The sequence below is a fragment of the Lagopus muta genome, chromosome 6, assembly GCF_023343835.1.
Source record: "Lagopus muta isolate bLagMut1 chromosome 6, bLagMut1 primary, whole genome shotgun sequence".
In the NCBI taxonomy this organism is placed as follows: domain Eukaryota; kingdom Metazoa; phylum Chordata; class Aves; order Galliformes; family Phasianidae; genus Lagopus; species Lagopus muta.
Genome location: NC_064438.1, coordinates 15,575,918 through 15,596,361, shown reverse-complemented (window position 1 = coordinate 15,596,361; position 20,444 = coordinate 15,575,918). Strand labels below are relative to the sequence as shown.

Sequence of the window (20,444 nt, the reverse complement as noted above, 5' to 3'; positions counted from 1 at the left end):
CTAGCATACATCCAAATTACATTCTAGAGAAGCTGCTAGTGATTAGTTATGAGGATTAGCACAGATTGTGTTCCCTCACACTCATTGCAAGCTGGTGTGCTGTATCTCCAGGCCAGATCTGGTTGCCACTCTGATCTGGGTCCAAACTGCTAGTTTTCAGGCTGCTACCTCCACTGCATCCATTCTGTTTTTGTCATTCGTTTCTCTCTTCTTTTTCTACCCTGTAGATCTTCGGGATGATTTTCACTTGTTGCTTGTACAGGAGTTTGAAGCAGGAGCCATATTAATAGCTGTGGGAACTCTGTCAGCTCCCCCTCTGCCACTTCCCTTAGTGCCTGCCAACCTCACCACCCTCCACTACCACCACAGAAGTGTCTGCAACCTGAGGACTTCTCTCTAATTAAATGCCTTACCTGCCCCTTCTGGGGAAAGTCACCCTCCTCGTTGTGCACAAGGCAGCCAGGAATTCAGCAGGTCCTCTTCACTGTCAAGAAACAGAAGAGTTGTGGATCTTCTGCTAGAAGCTTTAGCAAAACAGTCCCTTGATGTAACTAGAAGGCAAGATTTATCTAGGGCCATTTCTCCTGGGGCTCTTCCTGAGCTAGCGTGAAAGTATTGGGATGCTACACAGGAACCACAGTTTGCTTTTTGAGAAGTGGCTCAGCAGAGCTGGGCGTTGACTGTGAGGACAGATGATGTTTCTGCGCTGAGCTGGAACCAGATTCGAATCTCTCAGACACAGAAAATTTGTCATTCTCCCCCCAGCCTGTGCACTGATGTCCTAACACAGCTGTTCTCCACCTGAGAAGATGCCTGTCTGGTTGTGTGGGGCAGGAATTGCTCTCTGTGCTGATCAGGAGCACATCTTGATACAGCTGAAATCTTGTTGCAGCTCTAATATTGTCAAGATCTGGGTGCCTTAGTATTTCTCAGCAATCCTTCCTCCTCTTCCTTGAAGCTTCCCTGCAACGCAGTGCCATTAGGAGCCACAAGAAGCCTTTTGCCACCTAGCAATTCTAGAGCCAAAGACATTGGACTGCTTTCTAATTCTTTTGGGTCTAGTCTTTTTTATTTAGTGGCTTCCAGTGCGAATGAGAAAGCTCAAAGGCCTGTCCCCTGCTGTGATTTGGTGAAGAGCTGGTCAGTGGAGCTGACATATCAAGCTACCCTTTGGCCTGTTTGGTTAGTGGGAATGCCTCATCACATCTCTTACATGTTGAGAGACACCCTGGGCTGGGCTTGATGCTCTAATAAAAACCTCCAGGCTTGTCTCTCTTGGGTGGGAAATGAATATATACAAAAGTTGTATCAGCCTCCAAAGAGCTCATTAATCAGCTGAGGGTTTTCTGGCTTTAATGAGATCTGGAAGCCCACTTTCCAGACTATCCCAGAAGTAAACAGTAGAGTCAGCTTCCCCCAGTTGCTCCAGCGTATTTGGTAAATTGGTAGTGCTGGGTTTAACTGTCTGTTTAATTAAATAGATTTAATTAAATGTTATCTCTGCATTGGGATCCTGGCTACCTACAGGGCATAAATGTGACTGCTGCCGTGGAATTGGTGCCACTGTTATGCCAACAAGGTCTTAGTCTGAATTCGTAGGACCTCGGGAGCCTCTCCTGTCCTGAGGGATTTGAACATTTTCTTCCTAATCATCCTGGAAAGGGCTCTCATCAAGAAGTCTGCTTGGTAGAGCAGAATTATTTTATTTTCACTTTCCTGATGTGCTTTGTGCACCCGTGAAGCAGAAAGGGCTGTAGGGATTTGGGGTTCCTAAGCAGTGAAGATAATACCCTTCTATAAGCCAAGTAATTTACTCACACTCTTGTACTTTTGGTGGTGCCTTGGCAGCACGCATCAGCAAAATCACCCAGAGCCCTGAAGGGTCTTGCAGCATTGTGGAGGGTTTGATGCACAGAGCAATCCCAGACTGGTCCTTCAGAGGGGGCTGAAGGGTGACGAGTTAAAATTCGGAGCAGGTAAATCTGAAACTCCCCCGTCAACAGGAGCACCGTGAAATAATCCCTAACACTAATGCAAAAAGAGGTGGAGGAACTGAGGTGTATCCGTTGTCCTACAGCAAAGGGAAAGAGGGAAGAGAAATCTAAATTATTGTGTAATGATTTAAAGGAGAAATCTCTAAATTATTTCTTGTTTTATATTCAAGTTTCTGACAAGTGCTGACTACTAACTGAGGAAAATATTGAGCACGTTGCTTGAAGCAATATTTCTACATTCTTACATGTATCTTCTTACGTGCCTTTGCCTGTTTCCTTGAAATGCATTGTGCAGGGCTGGGAGAGGCCAGGAATGAGCCTGGAAGAATGAGATAGGAACAGAGCTGGCTTGTGTCCATTGAGTTGTTTTATACTTTTTCTCTGTATAATAATATTCATTGCTTTTTTTTTTTTTTTTTTTTTTTTTTTTTAACTCAATTTAAGTTGCTGGCCAATAGAAAAATAAAGCTCTGTACTTACTCTGTGTAGCAAAACCAAAGGGTAACGTGAAGCATGTGTGTTATGTGGGTTCCTCAGCAGTGGAAGCAGCATCCTGCCCTGCGGGAAGAGTGGGGCTGTGCTGTGCGTTTCCCCTACACAATGTGCTGTAGTCATTTCCCCCTCGCGTGACAGACTTGAAGAAGGCAGCAGGCCTGCCCTTTGTTATCCTTGCTGATGTAAGGCTGAAATTTACTCATTACAAATGTGAAATATGCCTGTATTCAGCCGATGGAGGTGCCTGCAGCTGATGGGCACGGCCACTCGGTGGCTCTCAGGATTCATAGCGCTGTTAATTTAGCTCCTGCAATCAGGTGGCTCTAATTCCAGCCGCTTCAGAGAGCAGCAAAGCTGTGGTGACACCAAGCCTCGTGCCGTTGAGCCTTCATTCTCCAGGCCTCAGCCTTTTCACTGCCATCCCTGGCAGCCAAGCAAAGAACCACAGAATGTGCTCAGCCACTGAAAATAACATGGAAAGGTGAACATCGTGAGCACGTGAAGAGCCTCAGGAAGGGCTGCTGCAGCATTCTGCAAAGAGCAGTGCTCTTTCAACAGAAGGCTGTGGGTCACAGACCTTGGCCCTGTTCTCATGTCTCATCCTGTGCTCCCCTGTGTCACCAGGAGTGCGGCGTGGATCGTGCTGCCCTGTCTCACTCCCAAAGGGAAATGAGCCCCCTTCGGCACAACTATTGTGGGATGACAACTGAAAAGGCTGTGGCGTGGTGTCTTTCATCAAGCAATTGCATAAAAGCCATTTCTTGCATTCTTTCTGAATTGGCTTCTGCAGTGTCTGTGAGGGGATTGCAGTCACGACTGTGCAGTGTCCCCACGGGCTGAGCAGCCGCAGGTCCTTGGGCGCTACCTCCTCCTGGGGCATCAGCACTGATTTCTTTCCCCTTGGACCTGGAGATTTGGGCTGCGCAGCTGTGCTGTGTTCCCCTGGGGTGCTGTGGGGGCCAGTATGCTTTGCTGGGAATAAACCAGAAAACAGACTGAACAACAGGCAGCTTCTGTAAGAGCCCAGACTGTGGCAGTCACCCTATTTCTGCTCTGTTTCAAACAAGATGCTGACCCCAAGCCAGGTCATAGACCTGGGAGGATTTTTTGTTCTCAAAGTGCTGTTGGTGCCCTTTTCTTTGCTGTTTCTCAAGCCTGCCTTTGGCAGTGGTTGTAATTTCCTCATTTCCCTGTGGGGTTGAGCAAAGCTGCAGTGGGGGAAAGAGAGGAGCACAGGAAGATGGTAATGTCCTCCATCACTAGATGCGACAAATGTGCTGCACTTGGGAAATGACACAGGGACATAGCCTCTCCTTTCCTGCTGTGAAGTCTCCCCAGAAGGACAGACACTAAACCATGCTCCGTGCCAGGAGACTGCCCATTTGCTCCCCTTATTCCGTGCTTTTTCTCTACTTAGTAGCTCTCACAGCAGAATAAAATGATCCTAATGGGCATAGCCTTGCTTCAATTGCCCTTGATGCAAGATGGCCCTCATAGTCCTGAGTGCTCTTATGTCAATGGGTCTGAGCTTGCTGCTGTGCTACAAGCCCAGGTGCCTGCTCACAAGCAGCCTCCTTCCCCCAGTTATGGGGCAACTGAAGACTGTAGTGGGGGCAGCTGTGAGCTTGCTGCTGGTGTTTCTGCATAGCATCTGGCCCTGCAGCCTCTTTAAATCCTCACGGTACATCTGTCCCCTTGTCTCAGCTGTACCCATGTGTGCACACCCCTGGGAGAAGCTGATGGCTGCTCTGCTCCTGTGGGATCTCTGTGCTGCTCCCTGTCACAGCACTGAGCAGAGACAAGCTGCCTCAAGCAGGACTGAATGCTGGCACCCACATACCACATCAACAAAGCCTCCTCCTCCCTTGCAGTGAAGGAGAGGAGGCCCCAGATGTCCCTATTCCCACCCAAGCAGCCCTTTCTGCAGGATGTCAGGATGAAAGCTTGAGTCTCTTGCTTTTTTCTACGAGGGAAACTGAGGCAGTGACCGAGCTCATGCAGCAGGAAACACTTGGCTGCACACCACATTCCCAGCACATACTTCAGCTGTGATAAAGCACCCTCTTTCCTCCAAGAACTGCCTGGTTAATCCTCTTTTAACCTTCCCGAGCAGACTTTATTGCCTGGTTGTTTTTCTCACATCACTTTATGTGCTTTGATTACTCACTGCCCATCTGGGGCTGCAGTGCTCTACAGTAAGAAATGATTACCAGCCACTGGGCTAAGGGTTGGGGGCTGCCTCTGCTGGGAGAAGTGAATGACACTTGAGGGGTGGGCAGAAGGATGGGTGTTCCATGGCCCTGCAGTGATTCTCCAAGGGCTTGTGCAAGGCTGCAGCAAACCCCAGGTAAGCCCCAGGTGTCTGTGTCCTCTGTGTCCCTTGTGCCCACAGCTGGCTCCTCTCCCCACATCGTCCCTCTGCTTGCTGAGCGCTGCCAGGCATTATTTGATATTTAGCTAAATCAAATCTGGTCCCACTTAAACACCCAACTCTTTGAGACATCTCAGCCTAATTCTCAATTTATCCTTCTTTGTGCTTTCTGTCCTTGCAGGTCTGTCCCAATCCACAAATGTGATCAATATTTATAATTTATTTCCTTTTCCCTCTCTTACCTTCTCCCACTGCTCTCTTCCAGGACTTTAACAAAAGTTTTTAATAGCATTCAATTCAGGGCTGACCTGCTGTTTCCTTTGCTGATGGGCTCATGAATGATTCAGCTGTTTGGGCTCTATCTGGCAGCTGTGACAGAATTGTTGATAAAACCCCATTTCTGAGGTTTGGCCCGCTCTCCATGTTCAACAATGCAGAGCAGGGAGTGAGCCTTAAAAAACAGAATCACAAAGCTCCTTATGTATGAAATACAGTTTTCAACCAAAAAAACCCCAATGAAACAAACAAAAAAAAACCCACACAAATTGAACTGTATTTTACCATTCACTTGCTGTAGTTATTGGCACCAAATGGGGCTGTTGAAATGACAGACCAAGCACGTGGGCTCTCTGTGCCTCTTGTTTTTCCCCTTTGCACATGCAGAGTTGATCATATTTTCTCTTCCTTGTCTCCTTATGTTGCAAACCTCTTTTTGCTGCCTGTACAAGCTGTGCCACGCTGCACAGCCCTGGTTCAGCAATAGACATCTTGCTCCAAAGCAGATATTACCCCGCAAAACTGCTGCGCTCCTAAAGCTATCAATGGGAGACTCAAATCCATGCCTAACTGCTGCCTCTGCTTTAGCATCAGCAATTTCTTCTGGTTTTGCTCCATTGCGTAAGCTGTAGCTTCACATAAAGTCAATCTTGCTACTTCAGCTAAGGTTTCTGGAACACGGGCACAAATAAATTCTGCTCTCCACGCACCGCTGGAGAAGCTGCTGTTGTTTCACTGCTTTAGGGTTCAGAGCCCTCCCTGGGTCCAAGAGCACCAGTGAGCTCCTGGGAAATCACAGGAACAACGAAAGGGAGTTCAGGAGCTGGTCTGGAGGAAAAGGAGAGTTTAGGGTTTAGCTGGTCATCTTCCCAGGGACGGGGATGGCTCAGAATAGGGTCACTCTGCCAGCAGGACTGTGCTGCTTTTCTCAGGAAAGGAGCCTGGAAGCAGCCAAGTGTGCAACCCAGGAGCTCTGGGCTCTTCAGCTCACCTCAACTGCCTGCAATTAAGGCAATTATTAGAGATAGTTGAGCTAATGGCTTTTTCCAGCCTACATCCCTGCTCCTAGATAACCTTATGAGCCAAGTTCTGATCTCCCTTGTGGGATTCACAGGAGGCAAATGTTCAACCTCCTGTTTCCTGCAGCTAATTGCTCCCACCCCTTGCCCTGGTGCAAGTGGCAGAGATATCCCTAATTGCTCTTAATGAAACCAGTCAGTGGGTGAGAGTTATTTGAAGGCCAGAGCAGGCTCTCAGGAGGGCCTGGCATTCTGGGGATCCATGCTTGAGCTGAGGGGGACACAGGATACGTGTGAAACAGGACAGGTTGAAGTGCTTCAGGGACTATTTGATGGTGACCTATAAGGATGAATGAAGAGAAATGGGCCACTGCCTGCGCTTAGAGGAGTCGGAGCTGCCTAGCTTTGCTGTGTCTCATCGCACAGCTAGAAAAGAGCAAACCTTTCTTTTCAGATGGCATTTGGACAAAAATGTAGATAGGAAAATGGATTTAGAAAGGGTAAGTGAAAAAAGCAAGCTATGTCCATTAATCAAACCCAAATGAATGTGTTGTGCACCCCCAGTTCCTCACCAGGCAGCTGAGAAGTCCTTAACTTTAAGCATTGCTCAACAAAACATCAGAGTGTTATCAACGTGATTCTCATCCTAAGTCCAAAACATGGTTCACACCAGCCACTATGAAGAAAATAAGCCCTATTCCAGCCCAAGGCTAGGATACCTGACTGAACCTGGGAGCAACAGGAGAGACATCTGCCAAAACCACCTCAGAGAGATGACTGAGCTGTAGGTGTCTTTAGGCACCCCAGATGCTGTTCTCACTCTGATGAGAGCTCATTTTGTTTCTGCTTCTTTCATCTCTAATGTGCAGGTGGCAGAGGGCAGCCATGGAGGGGGAACACAGAGGCCTTGTCTCCATGTCCTCTCCTGTCAGGGCTGGGATGTGCTGAGAAGCACCTCAAGTGATAACTCCACAGCTCCTGTACCCTGGGCTCCAGTGGCCCAAAATGATGGGTGGGAGCAGTCAAGCAGAAACAGGTGGTGTTCAGGTGGCAGGAGAGCCAGCAGGGCCTGGAGGTGCCCATAGGGTTGGCAGTGCCCAACCAGCAGGGCTGGCTGTGGAGCAGGGGACCTTGAGCTCAGCTGCTTCCTGAAGCATCATTTCATGTTGCCTCTACCTCAACGTGACTTTAATACAACTTTTTAAAGTATGCATTTGTATCTAGTAAGCCCTTGAGTACAGCAGAGTCCCTTTTATATTGAAATTCAGGCTCCTCAATAACATTTTATTATGAGGCTTGCTATTTTTGGAATTGCTGTTACTCTGTTATGAGCAAGGCACCTAACATCCTTCGATATGAAATCATTAAGGGCACAGCAGAGTTCATTACAGGGGCATTTCTCCGGATTAAGAGCAAATCAATACCATACACTAATATCACAGCCTGGTACCTGGCTTTGGTTGCAAACAGCACACCCTGAGAGGAAGATGCTCTTCTTTTGGCCTCTTGTGCTCTTCTTCCAATATCTTATTTACTGTTTTCCCCCAGGCTGTTGTGATGGATTTATGAGCAGACAAAATCCAAAGGTTGTTTTTCTTTAAGCTACCTGAATATTGTAGCTTTTAAAGTAGGGAAGTGAGAAATAACCAGCTTAAGTTTGCAATCTCGCTGTACCCTTGCATGCAATATGACTTCCCCTTGGAAGTGAAGGCCTGCAGCTCTGTCTGGGTACGCTCAGCTTATTACTGTCAGGGTTCAGAATAAATTTCAGATGTTTCAAGTTGAGAAAACGTGGGGGTGGTGTGTTGGGAGGGAGGGTGAGGGTTGTTTATGAGAACCTCCAACAGAAGGAAGAGCTCTGCTTGTGAAAATCTGCCTCAGCTGAGGCCTGGATGGAGGTACAGGCTTCCAGGTGGAGGCTCCAGCTCTGCTTCTGGCACCCCAAATTTGCCTCCTGGACCTGGCTGGCCATTGCTCAGCCACTGGGAGCTGAGGGATAATTCCAGCTGCATTCAAAACGGGAACTTATCCATGTGTCACTGCTCCCAGCTCCTGCAGCACATGGCATTCGCTTTGTTCAGAAGCAGTGATGGAAGCTGTTGAGGCCAATGGCATTTGTTTCTCTTTATTTATTACAAGCAATTATTCATCAACAGAATTTAATTATTACTTTTTTTTTTTTTTTTTTTTTTTTTTTTTCCTTTTGAAAAATGCTGTTCAATGGAGAAAGGCAGCCACTTGTCTAGGCTGCATTTAACACTGAGTGGGTCCAAAGCAGGGAGGTCCTTCAAGCTGCTTTTGTCAGTGAAATTAACAACAAAAAAATCAAGCTAGTGAAGTGTGGAGCTGGAGGCCATCTCTGTAATGATCTGAAGCACTCAACCCGTTAGAAGCTTAATGCTTTCATTTACAAGATCGTTCCTGGAGGAAGACCTCCTGGTCAAACTGCTATTGCTCCTTTAAAAAAATAAAGTTTGTAATTGCTTTGGCTGCACAGCTCGTTACTAGGAAAGGCCTACAGCTGAGTGCAGCACTCATCTTCTTGCTTTTGTTTTTAAACTTGCAGCCCAGGCATTAGGTATTCCATTGCTGTGTATAAGTTTATAAATTCAATTACAAAAGCTCTGAACTTCCACTTTCTTTGTAAACAGCAAGCTTGAGGGCTGTGCTGTATCACAAACCACGATTGTATTGATAAACAGTTGGGCAGAGCCCTGTTAGCTGGTCTGTAGCGGCCGATCAATACTTTCACGTGGTTGTCACTGCTCTGATTACCATTCATCGTGTTTTTCCATTAACTGGACTTTTTCTCCTTTTGCTCTCCCACTGCTGTCTAGGAAGGAGTGCGCCTTCACACGCAGCGCCGTAGGGAAGAAGGTTTAGTTAAACAGGCCAAAAAAGGGTCTGGGGGAGGAAGAATTTGGAGGTAGCTTTGACTAAATAGCTGGAGATAGTTGGACTTTTGGGGTTTAGCTGCGTTCTTGTACTTGCTGAATCACTGGGGACATTGATACTGCTGGTCTTTGACCTGCCCACAGACAAGCAGAGCTTTGGAAAAAAATAATTATATATATATATATTTATGTTCCATATATTTCATTCCTGCCCATTTCTGCTGATTCTGAAGGGCAGAATGGGTATCATCTCAGGCAGGGAAACCGAGTTGTATACTAGTGGCAGGCTTGAGTCACAGATGTATATATTCTTCCTAAGGCTTGTCTCTAAATAAACACTGTAAGGACATGAGCAGTGATGTTACACAGGGATGGGCAAAGGGGAGTCTGCTGATGTGATGAGCCCAGGTAGGCAAGACAGTGGGATGGGATGGATCTGATGCACACCATGGAGAAGGGATTCCCATTGTCCCCAGAGAGATGTCGGTAAGGACGGTGACATTTCACTTAATCTCCAAAGTAATTTGAAGCTTGTGGATAGCACTGTGGTCAACCAAGGGAGGCAGCAGTTTGAGAAAGGTCAGCTACAGATGGTGGGTGCTGAGCACAGCTGTACTGCTGCTTGACCTCAGTCCACAAAGACACGGATTCGTTCTGTGTTTTAAAGCAGTTCATTGCTTTGAATGCGCCAAATTACATGTGCTTTTAAAAGGAGAAGGTCTGATTTCTGGAGTGGGTATTGAGCATTTGTTCTTCCTATCTCTAAGATCAAACCTGTGCGGTGAGACATGGGTTAATTCAAAATCATTAGTACCTATGGAAAGTCTTCACCACAGCCTCTGGGGTTGTTGTTTTGAAGTCTGTTGTTAACTGCTAGTTTCTTGCATTCCCCAAAGTATTTGTGCTTTTAGCTTTTAGTCAGCTGCTCCATGCCTTTCTTTGATCGCTATTTATTCAGCTCCTGAAAGCAGAAAATTATGAGCCCTTTTTAATAAAACACTTGCTTCGTATTTGGGAGGGATAAATGAAAGACTTTTCTGCGTGAATTTTCTAACTTGGCTGTTACAAGACATGATGTTTGATACAGCCTGTGGAGAGCAGTTATACTGGGAAGGAAAATGTGGGGAAACTCAGGGGCTCTGTGTCCTCAGCTATATGTGACCTGTAGGTCAAACCAAGATGTAGGTCACCAAAACTTGTGACCAATAGTCTGAAAGACGTGGAGTAGAAATAAGAGTGAGGCTAGAATACTCATTGCTCTCTGCATGTCTTGGCTATATTTCTACAGAAGAGTGTTAGGAGAAATAGATGAGGGTTTGCTGCTCCCATGGAAATGTCATACTGTTTCCCAGCACTAGCCTGAAGCACAACCAATTGCCCTGCAGCTCTCCCCAGGTGACCAGAGTTGCTGAAGCCAAGGATAACTTGTTAACTTTTGTATTTTTTCTATGGTCTTATATGCTTGAGGCACACGAGGCTGAGGTCTGCAGCACGGTCTGGAAGCTGTTTGAGCAGATATCTAAGTTTTGGGCACCTCCAACAGCTCTCCTTAGCAGAACATAATAAAACAAATTAATCCTGGACTTTAGGTGGTTTAAGGCACCACATGCTATCAGACCATTTGAAATCCCATTGAAATTAATGAAAAGGCTCCCACAGACTTCAGTGGGCAACACATCAAACCACGTAGCGCGGCAAAGCCAACATGCCCTTAGTCTTTGGTTTCCAAATCTCTCCATTGTGCTGTTCCTGTTGAAGAATTAAAAATGCCTTCTTGCTGGCGAGCGAAGCTGAATATGAACTGAAGCTGAAAACAAACCCACTATGTAAGCAATGATGCTGATATGTTGAAGTGGAAATCAAAACTGCGCTCATCATCTGGGCAGTGGGAGCCAGGTGGGAGCAGTGTTATTTTGGAGATGTCTCATCAGAGCAGTGGCAGGAGTAAGAAAATCTTGCCTAACTAAAGCTCAAATTGTGCTCAGAGAAGAGGCTGACTACAAGAGCCAGTTGCTTACTAGGTTCAGTGTTGAAGTTAGAAAATGCTTAGAATTGGGCTGCTCTTTTGGAAGCAAATAAACTGTGGTGGTTTCCTTCTCCCTTTCTGTGGAGACTGTTTTCTCTTGTAGAACTATTTGCTGGAAAAGAGGCAGCTTGTGGTTTAGATCCTCATAGTTTGTTACCAATAAAACAGACTTGCAGCTACATGGCAAGTTAGGCATCTCTATGGAAACTTACAGCTACAGGGCTGTGCATTGACTGTAATGATGATTTTCAGATCTTTTATTTTTATTCACATAGAAGAAGCATATATGAGAATTCAGGCTTCAGCATCCAATTCAGGACTGGGACTGGGGAAAGGGCATGAGAAGGACAAAACCCAGCATACCTCTCTCAGTATATCGCCTGGGCTTGGGCCCTCCGCAGTGGCCTCCACTCTTTTTGGAATAGAAAGCTTGAGACTTGTTGTGAAGTACTGACCTTCCTTTGGATTAGCCCATAATGATGATTAAGTTTATCTTTTAATTTATTTTTTATTTTAAACTGCCATTTATAGAAATGTAAAGCTTTCCAAGCACACAGATAACGTAGTGCTGAGACTTTGGGTAGAAACAGGGAGTTGGACTCTATGAAGAGATTCACCTGTGCTTTGACCCCATCCCATATCATGTACTAATCAGGCACGACTTTGGTTTTTATAGGACAGTGATGTAGAAGTGCCTGAGCCTCTCCTGTGCCCCAGAGAGGCAGATATCCCAGTGGTTGTGGTTCCTCCCTTCTGACTGCGCTTCTTTCTTTGCCAATACAAAGTGAACGTGATCCCTACAACAGTCTTTCACAACCAGGTTGAGAAATTTCTGAAATGCTTCATATATAAAACGAACAAGCAACTGCAGAGTAGCTGCTGTGCATTTGGTACGCTTTCTCTCTCTCTTTTCCTTCTGCTCTTCATTCTGCTAAGGTCTCCTTTTTGGACTGATTCAGAGGAAGCCAAGATGATGATTTTTTTTTTCTTTCTCTTGTGTCTGTGCATGTGTCTTTTTCATTAGCTTTAAAAAGTGTCATTGTGAGCATTTCTAATGGCTCTTCTCACAGAGCTGTGGCAGGTTGGGAAGCAGATGCAATACACTTCTGTTATTAACAGCTACAGAAACAAGCATGGAAGAAGTGACAGTGAAAAGGGAGTTACTTTCTTAGTTACTAAACAGCAAAGGTGAAAGCTGAGATTTATAGAAATCCAATGAAAAAATCACGGAGTATTATTAAAAAAAAATCTACTTCTGCTCCCGACCAACTCAATGACAAAACTCCTGAGAAAACCTTTAATGCAGACATGATGAAGCAGTTGCTCAGCCACATTGCAGAAATGGCTTTTTGGCCAATGCTGCACTTAGAAAAGGAGCAATGCAGACAGGTTGTTGTTTGCTGCTGGGAGAGATACTAATGCTGGCTCTGACTTAGTCCTGCTACTTGCTCTTATTTGCTGCTCCTTGTGTAAAAGCTGGTTGGTGCAGTGCTATCAGAGTGGGTGTTGTTGGCATCCCAGCACTACTGTCTGAGAAACAGTAGTAAGAGCAACCAAGCTGCTTTTTCCTTAGAAACTCTGAATGAAGCCTGCTTTGTTCTTGCAAACTGCTTCTTCATTATAACGTTTAAGAGCCACAGCTTTTCTTATCAAGTAACTTAATCTTGTGCTGGTATCTGCTTTGGGATGAATCTTGTTATTCTGAAGCAGAAAACGAGATTAGAAAATTGTTTTTAGAGCGAGAAACGAAGTACTGTTGGCTTTCTAATCCCATCCTTTGGCACTGATGCACGGCTGCCTCAGTTGAAGGCAGCAGTCTGAGCTGCTGTGCTGTCTCAGTACCATTCTGTGGACAAATGCAGGTAAGCTGATGCTGGCATTTGGAGCTTTCTGTGAGCAAGTTAACACGTATCTCCATGTAACGCTCCACTGTAAGGTGGAAAAGTCCTACAGGAGTTCAGCTGGGAAAGGTCATCTTATATTTCATAGAGTCCCTTTTAAAAAACAGCCTGAAAGAGAAGTGGGTTGTTTTTTTGTCAGTGCATTTTGCTAGATAATATGGCAGTCACGCAGAACAAAAGCTATCCAATAAAGTGAAACAAATACTAGAATTGTTAAATTCTCTTTGCATTAGGCTAAAGCTTGTGGTTTTAGTGTCTTTGCAGAAGAACTGCTGAATATGAGAAAACTTACCCACTATCCCATTGTAATAAATTGAAAAGTAAGTTCAAGTGTAAAGATTGGTGGGGTAATAGCTATAGCCAAAGGCAAACTGTCCTGTAAGTGTTCTTTTTGAGACAGTCTGTTTTTAAGGTTTGTGCATAGAAGTCTGACCCAGTAAGCATACTAAATAGCATCAGTGGAAAGGCGGGTTTTTAGAACCAGCTTCTTTATAGTTCTCAAACTAAAGAAAACAATCCAGACACCTTTTACCCAGCACCTAAATTTGACCACTGAGATTTTAACTGAACCAAAACAACAGCAGGCTGCAAGTTAAAGAATTATCATCTCTCTCAGCCGGTTTTCTACAAGGCTGTGTAACTATGATTTGTCCTGTATTTGCATCCAGGCTGATACTGCATTTAAATGGAATCCTGAATGTGCACAGATGTAAAAGTGGCCTCCTGCACTTTGTGGCAAGATAAGCTCATGTGTTTGTAGACACTACTGAGAATAATGCTTTTTCTAGACGTCAGGCAGTAATACAGGATGTGGTCCAGCCTTTGGCTGACAGTGCAATAAAAAGCTGAGGAAAAGGGCAGGGTCAGTGGCTGCCTTGCAGCAGGACCCCTTCCACTAGGAGAGCACAGGGCCAGGCAGCTCCACACTGCATGTACAGTCCTACGTGAAGCCAATGAAATGACTGACAAGCAGGAAGCTTGCACGCATACCAGCTACAAAGCAGTGCAGGTGTTTGGCAAGACTTTGATCCTGTTCACAGTAACATGCGTAAATTCTCACATCCATTGCCTTCAGTGGGAATGCTCAGCCATATTTTACCTAAGTGAAGAGCACTGCTCCACCTGATTTACTGTTTTCTGTGATACAACTGTCAGTGTTTTGTTAAAAATTGGGGTATAGACTATAGGCTGACTTCAGCTGCAGTGAAAAAATGAGCTCCCTAGCTCTGCAAGCTACTAAGAGTAATGCCTTATTCTTATCAAACAAACATCCCCTGTGCTGTTGCTGGAACACAGAACTTTGGTCTGTTTCTAACCCCTCCTGACTGCCTAGCATCAAGCACTGTATTTTTAATTTAATGGTATTTCTAACCTCAAAACAACCAGTGCAAGGAAATGGTGAGATGAAAGCATATGCTTAACTTGATCCAGCAACTACAGGAAGGCTACAGGCAGAGGCTTCCTCTAGTTCAACATTTTATGTATACAAATGATTATATTTCATAAAACACACATTTATTTTTGCTGGCAGAAGCATCTAAAAGTTCACAAAAAGAAACCAAAAATAACCTCTGTGAATTAAAAGAGAAGGGTTTACATTTTTAATCTCTAATTCTGAAGTGGACTTCATCCTTCATTTATTTCCTTGAAAGAACGTGGTGGCTGGGGCGGTAGACTCTCATTTCTCCAGAGGTGCATAATTCAGAAGCTTCTCAATCAGATCCACGTGGGCTAGGAGCATCCTGCGGCAGCAGTATCTCTTCAAACCAAGGGCATCCAGGGCATCTCTATTAATAAGAACAAGAACAACATTAAAAAAAAAGAAAAAAAATGAGTCAGAACCACTTGTAAGTGTTCCTAAGCAACACACTGATTACTCTGAGCTTAGTCATAAAGAAAAACTTGTTTGCAGTTTAAATCAAGACATTTAGCATGTGCTGTTAATGTTCTCTTCCATTTACTGCAGCAGGCATGGTGTTTGCTTGTTCTCTGGCCAGCAGATGCACACGATCTTCTGCTAAAGATGGAATCTAGCCAACTAAACTACCAGAACTTTCAGAAGTCTGGAGAATTCCCACATGGAGACGGAACCATAACAGACCAGATCTGAAGCACTCTGTCTTCTGAACCAGCCCACTCACAGAATCACAGAATGGCCTGGGTCCATGATCCTGAGGAAGGGACCTCAAGGATCACGAATCCCAACCCCCTGCCACAGGCAGGGCCACCAACCTCCCCACTTAATACCAGACCAGGCTGCCCAGGGCCCCATCCAACCTGGCCTTGAACACCTCCAGGGACGGGGCATCCACAGCCTCTCTGAGCAGCCTGTTCCAGCACCTCACCACTCCTGACATCCAACCTAAATCTTCCCTCCCTCAGCTTAAAACCATTTCTCCTTGTCCTGCTGTTATCTACCCTTTCAAAGTCACGAGATCATGGCACTACAGGGTTAAGTGAGATCCAAAAGTATTTTGGCTTTGGAAACAAATTTCTGCTCCTCACAGATAGAAGGAAACTTGGAAATATGGCGCAGTTGTAAGCCCAATCATTTAATTACAGTAACTTAGTTTTGTTCCCACAAGTGCCTCTTGGAAGACCAGTGTGGAGAAAAGAGCAGATCTGGTTACAATCCTGAGCATTCAGGTGGTGTAAGAGGAACACAGCTTGAAGTCATTTCCCCTGCTGTTAAAATCCTGGCCTGAGCTGGCTACGACACCCTACAGGTGTATGGCAAAGCGAGCCCTTCGTGAGTCAACCGAGATCACGAATCCTCAATGGATACCGATCCACAACTTCCAGAAGCCTGTCGTTCTCCTGGCAGACGCTTCTCTGAAGTACCGACGAACGACAGGCAGCCTCCGGACGTACGGGAACGGCACAATCTCATCCGAAGCGGCAGAAGGCGCAGAAATAACACCCACCCTTCCGTATACTCCGCCTGCAGGAGGCCCAGATAAGCTTCCCACTTGTTTCCGACGATTTTGCCGCACGTGAAGCACCTGACCGGGATGATCATGTTTGCCGGGCCCGCAGCTCGCCGAGCGCAGCCCCACGCGCCGGCTCCTCCGCACCCCGCGACGCCGCCCGGCCGCTCCCATTGCGGCGGCGCGCGGTGGGGGGAGACGGGCGGCGCGCGCCGGGCGGACTCCTCGGGGCGGGCGGGGAGGAGCGCTCGCGCTCCCCCTTTCCCCGCGCGGGGCGGCGGATGGTAGCGGCCGCCCTACGGCGCCCCGCGCGGCTCAAGAGTGTGCGCGAGCGGGGCGGGCTCGTGATCGCGTTTCGCGTGCGCGGCGCGTGGCGGCAGCCGGGGCGGCGGAGCGCAGAGCGGCTGCACCGGCAGCGCCGGCGGGGCGGGCTGAGGCGAAGAGGCGCCGTGCCCTTCCCTCCTTCCTTTCCATCCCTCCCTCCCTTCCTTCCTTCCGCGCGCTCACTTGTTGCTCTGCGACCGGACTCGTGCAGCGGTGACGGCACTTCTTCTCGCGTCCTGCCCGAGGTACCGCAGCTGCGCGGGGTGGAAGCGCAACTGGTGGCCGCAGCCCGGCTCCAGCCAGCGGGGGACGGCAGCGCTGCGGGACGGGGCGGCCCGCTCCCTTCTCTTGGCGGAGCGAGGAGCGGTAGCGCGAGGCGCGGTCCGTCTCGCGGCTTTTCGGGCTGTTTGTTCGCTCCCCTCAGGCGGGGGAAGGCGCGGAGCGGCAGCGGCGGTCTGCGCTCCTTTGGAGGAAGAGGGGCTGCGGGGCGCCGCTGGTGTTAGTGGTCCTGCGGCGGCAGCGGCGGCAGGTTTGTCTGGAGTTCCCGAACTCCGGGGCTGGGGGGCTCGGCGCTGCTCTGTTCAGCGTCCTTCGGTCTCCGCGAGCCGCGCGCAGCGAAAGCAAACAGCAGCGGAGCCGCGGGGCGCACGCCGTCCTTGAGGCGCTCTCTTGCTCGGGGCGCGGCGCAGCCCGAGGGAGCGGAGCCTTTCCCCGCTCCCCGAGCGCGGCCGTGGCCGAGGCGGCTTTACTGGCGAGGGAAGTTGGGTAGCAGCGAGCGATGCGTCTTAAAACTGCGTGCGTTCCTCTCGTCTGAGCGCTACGCGTGCCTGGCTGTGCGCTGCGATGCTTGTAAGTTCAGGGAGGCACGCCGCCGTTGCGGAGAGCCTGGGTTGAAGCATCGCCCAGAGCGCCGTCGGTCCTTATTGCTCACGGCGTGCCGGTTGTCTTCGGGCAGAGCAGCAGTGCACCCAAAGTGCTGCGTTTTCCTGCCGGAGAGTCTGCGAGTTGGTACGGCGCGCAGCACAGAGCCATTACTGTCAGGCGTATAAATTATGGTGTCTTAATGCACAGCTTATGTTAATGCGCCTTTCCTGCCTCCTTTTCGAACCGCTGGGTTACTGACCCTCCGCGGAGACCTAACTTGAACTGCAGAAGAGCAAATAGTTTCCTTTTAACCAGCAAGGTTGTTTGAAGGCGGTTTTGCAAATGTTTGCTAATGAAAAGACAGCAATTTTTGCAGCCCCGGGTGCAATTACACTCAGCTGTGCACAGAGCAACATGGCTTGGCTTGGAGGGTGGAGAAACCTCCTGCAGATTGTTATCATTATATCGTTATTGTTGTTTCAGGCTAGTGGGAGCCAAACTGTCTTTTCTTTTTCTGCTTTGATTTTTTTTTTTGTGGAAGTTGAGAATTTGGAGACCGTGCTTTGATGCGTTTTCAGCACCAGGGCTCCAAAGCAATTTTCTTGTTGAACTGTGCCGTGAAAGGCATTTGTATTTGGAGACAGAAGTTTGCTGACGGGGAGGAGAAAGAGGGGTTATCATTGATGTAGGTTGGATTCTTACAGCTGCCTGGAGGAAGTGCTCTTGTTTAGCTCTTAAAAACGAAAGTGGATTTTAACTTTCCCACCCAGTTCTCACAGCAACTTTGCATCTCTCTTGAAGGAAACTTTCCTCTGCTGTTTTCACAGTGTTTGAATTTGCCTTTTCTGGACATCCTGCTTCGATTGGTGATGATCTTAGTAATCTAATAGCTCTTCTATGGCTGCATCTTGTTTGGTTGTAGAAAATATTTTTGATCTGTGACCTGGCGAGATCACTGCACACCGAGAAGTTCTCTGCTCAACTCTGTGTATGCTCTGCTCAACCTGACCGCTTGCCAAACCACAGAAGTCTGCTGGGGGCAGGGGAGATGTATGCATGTGACTGTTACTACTCCCAAGCAGTGTTTTAGGGGCTGTAGATCACCCCGGCTAGGTTGCTTGTTTCTGCTCCTTTGTCAGGAGTGAGCTTCAATCATTGCTGTGCTACCTTCAAGTCTTTTTTTTTTCTTCAGGTGAGCTGGGTACTGCTGCCAGCTGTTGCAATTGGGTACTTAGTCAAGTTAAGACTCTAAGCATCCTTCTGAAGAGGGATATAAACTGGAAGAATTGCAGGCTTAGGTTTCCTTCTGAAGAAGGAAAGGAATTGTAGCAGTTGGTAAATCCTGCACAGGTCTCTCTTACAGTGTTTGTAAGTTCTCATTCCATTCTTGATCTCCCGCTGCTCAGAGCAAGCAGCAATCCTCAGAGCTCTGCTTCTTTGGGCTTTCAGTAGTCAGGGAGCCCATAGGGGCGTTTCTCAACTGTAGCAGAAGAGGCTTTCTACGACTGATTGAGTTGAAATACTTGGAGAAGTGTAGGCTGGCTTTCTGATGTGCTTCTGGAACAGCTTTTGCCATGTGAGGCTTTGTTGTGGGGCAGTGCAAATATATCCTGCTTCTTGGTTAATGCAGTACAGACCTTCTTCCTGTGATGTGAAAACCTTTGAAAGCCACGAGTGTTCAGTCCCACCATCGATGTTGGGTTGAGGCCCAGTATTAGCTTTCCTTTGTTTCTTTGGTGAGCTTCAAGATGTAAAACGCATCTGAGCACAATTGTTCTGCAGTGCTCCTAGCAGTGAGTACTGAAAATCTAAGCTTGTGACTAAGCAGTGCATCCTTCTTCCTTTTCTCCCATCCGCAAAATGTAAGAGGAAAATATTACTGCTTGTTTATAAAAAGCAAACAACAGAAAAAATCCCCATCAAAGCAGCCAAGTGCCCTGTGTGACTGAACTCATCTTAAAATATTCCTATGGTTCGAGTGGCCGCATGACTTCCTGCGGCTCATGTTGGCAGATCGTGTCTTTCCTGACCTTGCCGCTGTGGTTGGGGCTGTAGGTGGAAGTCGTGGGATCTCCACATTTGTGTTGGTATCGTGAGAAACTGTTGGCTGGCAGCTGAGATTGTTGTTGTGTTTTGCGGGTTGCTTTTGGTCAGGTTTAGGTGTGCGTTCTCTCTGGTCTGGAGCCTCCACTGCTTTTCACCCGTGATCTGCATACGTATACATGATCTCAGAACTGAAGCCTTGAGTCTTTAGAGGTCTGAATTGCCAGCTGTAATTGTGTTCCAGGACAAGGAATTCCTTAAATCATAGACTTAAAAGAAACTTTCACTGACAGTGTTTTTATACTGTTGGTCTTAACTTGCAGCTTTCTGGATATCTGTAGCTGCCGTTGGCTTTGTAGGAGTTAAAAGCTGCGTTTCCTGTCTCTTCCTGAGGTCACTTAGAGAAGGAATGTTCAGCTTTCCCTCCATGTCTGCCTAGACCAGCATTGCGTGTGTGACTGCAGAAGTTGTTGGTATCACATCCAGTGTTGTGCAGCTCAGATCTCAGTGAACTAAAGAGGAAGAACTTGCCTGAATGAATAAGTCGGGTATTCTTTAATCAGGAGCTGAAATGTGACGTGGAAAACTTAACAGCTAAATACTGAACAGCAGAGAGCCAAGGGGAGAGGGGATATTTATAAGACAGGGTGAACCTTGGCTTAGCTGGTGTTTTCTCAAGCACGTTCTCTGCTCCAAATCTATCACATCCAGATTTACTGTTGAGCTTTCTCTAGTCCTGGTTCACTACCCAGAATTGTCATTCATCCTGTTGCACAAAGAAAAGTGGCTCCCTCTGGGGTGAGCCACTGTGACTTTGAAAGGACTTCCCTTCTCTCCTGCTAAAGCTTCCAGCTCCAAGGAGCAAAGACAAATCAAGCTCCAGCTTGGTTTTTCCTCTGGATTTTTGAGTAGGCGGCTTTGTGTCCCACTGCACCCTTTGTCCTTTTGCCACTGCCTTGGTTGGATGTCTCTATAAGTGCTGATGGGGAGGTGGAGGAACCAAGCAGGAGAGGCAGGGCTGATGGAAGGAGAAAAGCCTTGCAGGCTCTGGTGAGCTTTGTGTTGTTTAGTTGCCCCGTATGGTGTTTAAAAGCTGCTCAGGGCCCTGGATTTACTGAAACAAATACAGAAGCTGCTAAGAGGGAATGAAGAGAAGCATCTCTAAGCTGGGGATGTGACTTGGGCTTCGCAGTAATACCAGACAAGCCTGATGCTGCTGATTTCATTAAAAGCAACATTCGGGGACTCAAAGAACAGTTTAATACTTACTATATATATATTTTTAAACATGCTGACCTTATCTGGTAAGC

The 20,444-nt window shown here is 47.2% G+C and overlaps 3 protein-coding genes across 8 annotated transcripts in view; 2 read left to right on the top strand and 1 right to left on the bottom strand.

The window, feature by feature from the left end:
• The window catches only part of CD151 (CD151 molecule (Raph blood group)), a 31,890-nt gene extending 29,412 nt beyond the window's left edge, over positions 1–2,478 (top strand). Inside the window, exon 9 of the mRNA XM_048948565.1 lies at positions 228–2,478. Coding sequence (XP_048804522.1) covers positions 228–287 — 60 coding nt within the window. The 3' untranslated portion in view covers positions 288–2,478. The remainder of the gene's footprint in view (positions 1–227) is intronic.
• An 11,961-nt stretch (positions 2,479–14,439) lies between these two features.
• POLR2L (RNA polymerase II, I and III subunit L) lies at positions 14,440–16,084 on the bottom strand. The gene is made up of 2 exons (XM_048948867.1): positions 15,901–16,084; positions 14,440–14,763 (listed from the first exon to the last, which is right to left on the bottom strand). Exons 1-2 carry the CDS (start codon positions 15,993–15,995, stop codon positions 14,655–14,657), a joined length of 204 nt encoding a protein of 67 aa, XP_048804824.1. The 5' UTR covers positions 15,996–16,084; the 3' UTR covers positions 14,440–14,654.
• Positions 16,085–16,253: 169 nt separating this feature from the next.
• The window catches only part of TSPAN4 (tetraspanin 4), a 390,254-nt gene continuing 386,063 nt past the window's right edge, over positions 16,254–20,444 (top strand). For 2 of the 6 annotated variants that reach the window (XM_048948854.1, XM_048948853.1), the window contains exon 1: positions 16,254–16,472. The gene's annotated coding sequence lies outside the window, so the exon portion shown is untranslated. The other 4 variants (XM_048948863.1, XM_048948861.1, XM_048948859.1 and 1 more) reach the window with 2 other exon arrangements.

Bases quoted from the DNA above. Each gene is read 5' to 3' on its own strand.
- POLR2L (XM_048948867.1), bottom strand. From the start codon at position 15,995: ATGATCATCCCGGTCAGGTGCTTCACGTGCGGCAAAATCGTCGGAAAC. The intron at 14,764-15,900 runs GTGGGTGTTATT...TCTTATTAATAG, and splicing joins CAGGCGGAGTATACGGAAGG to AGATGCCCTGGATGCCCTTG.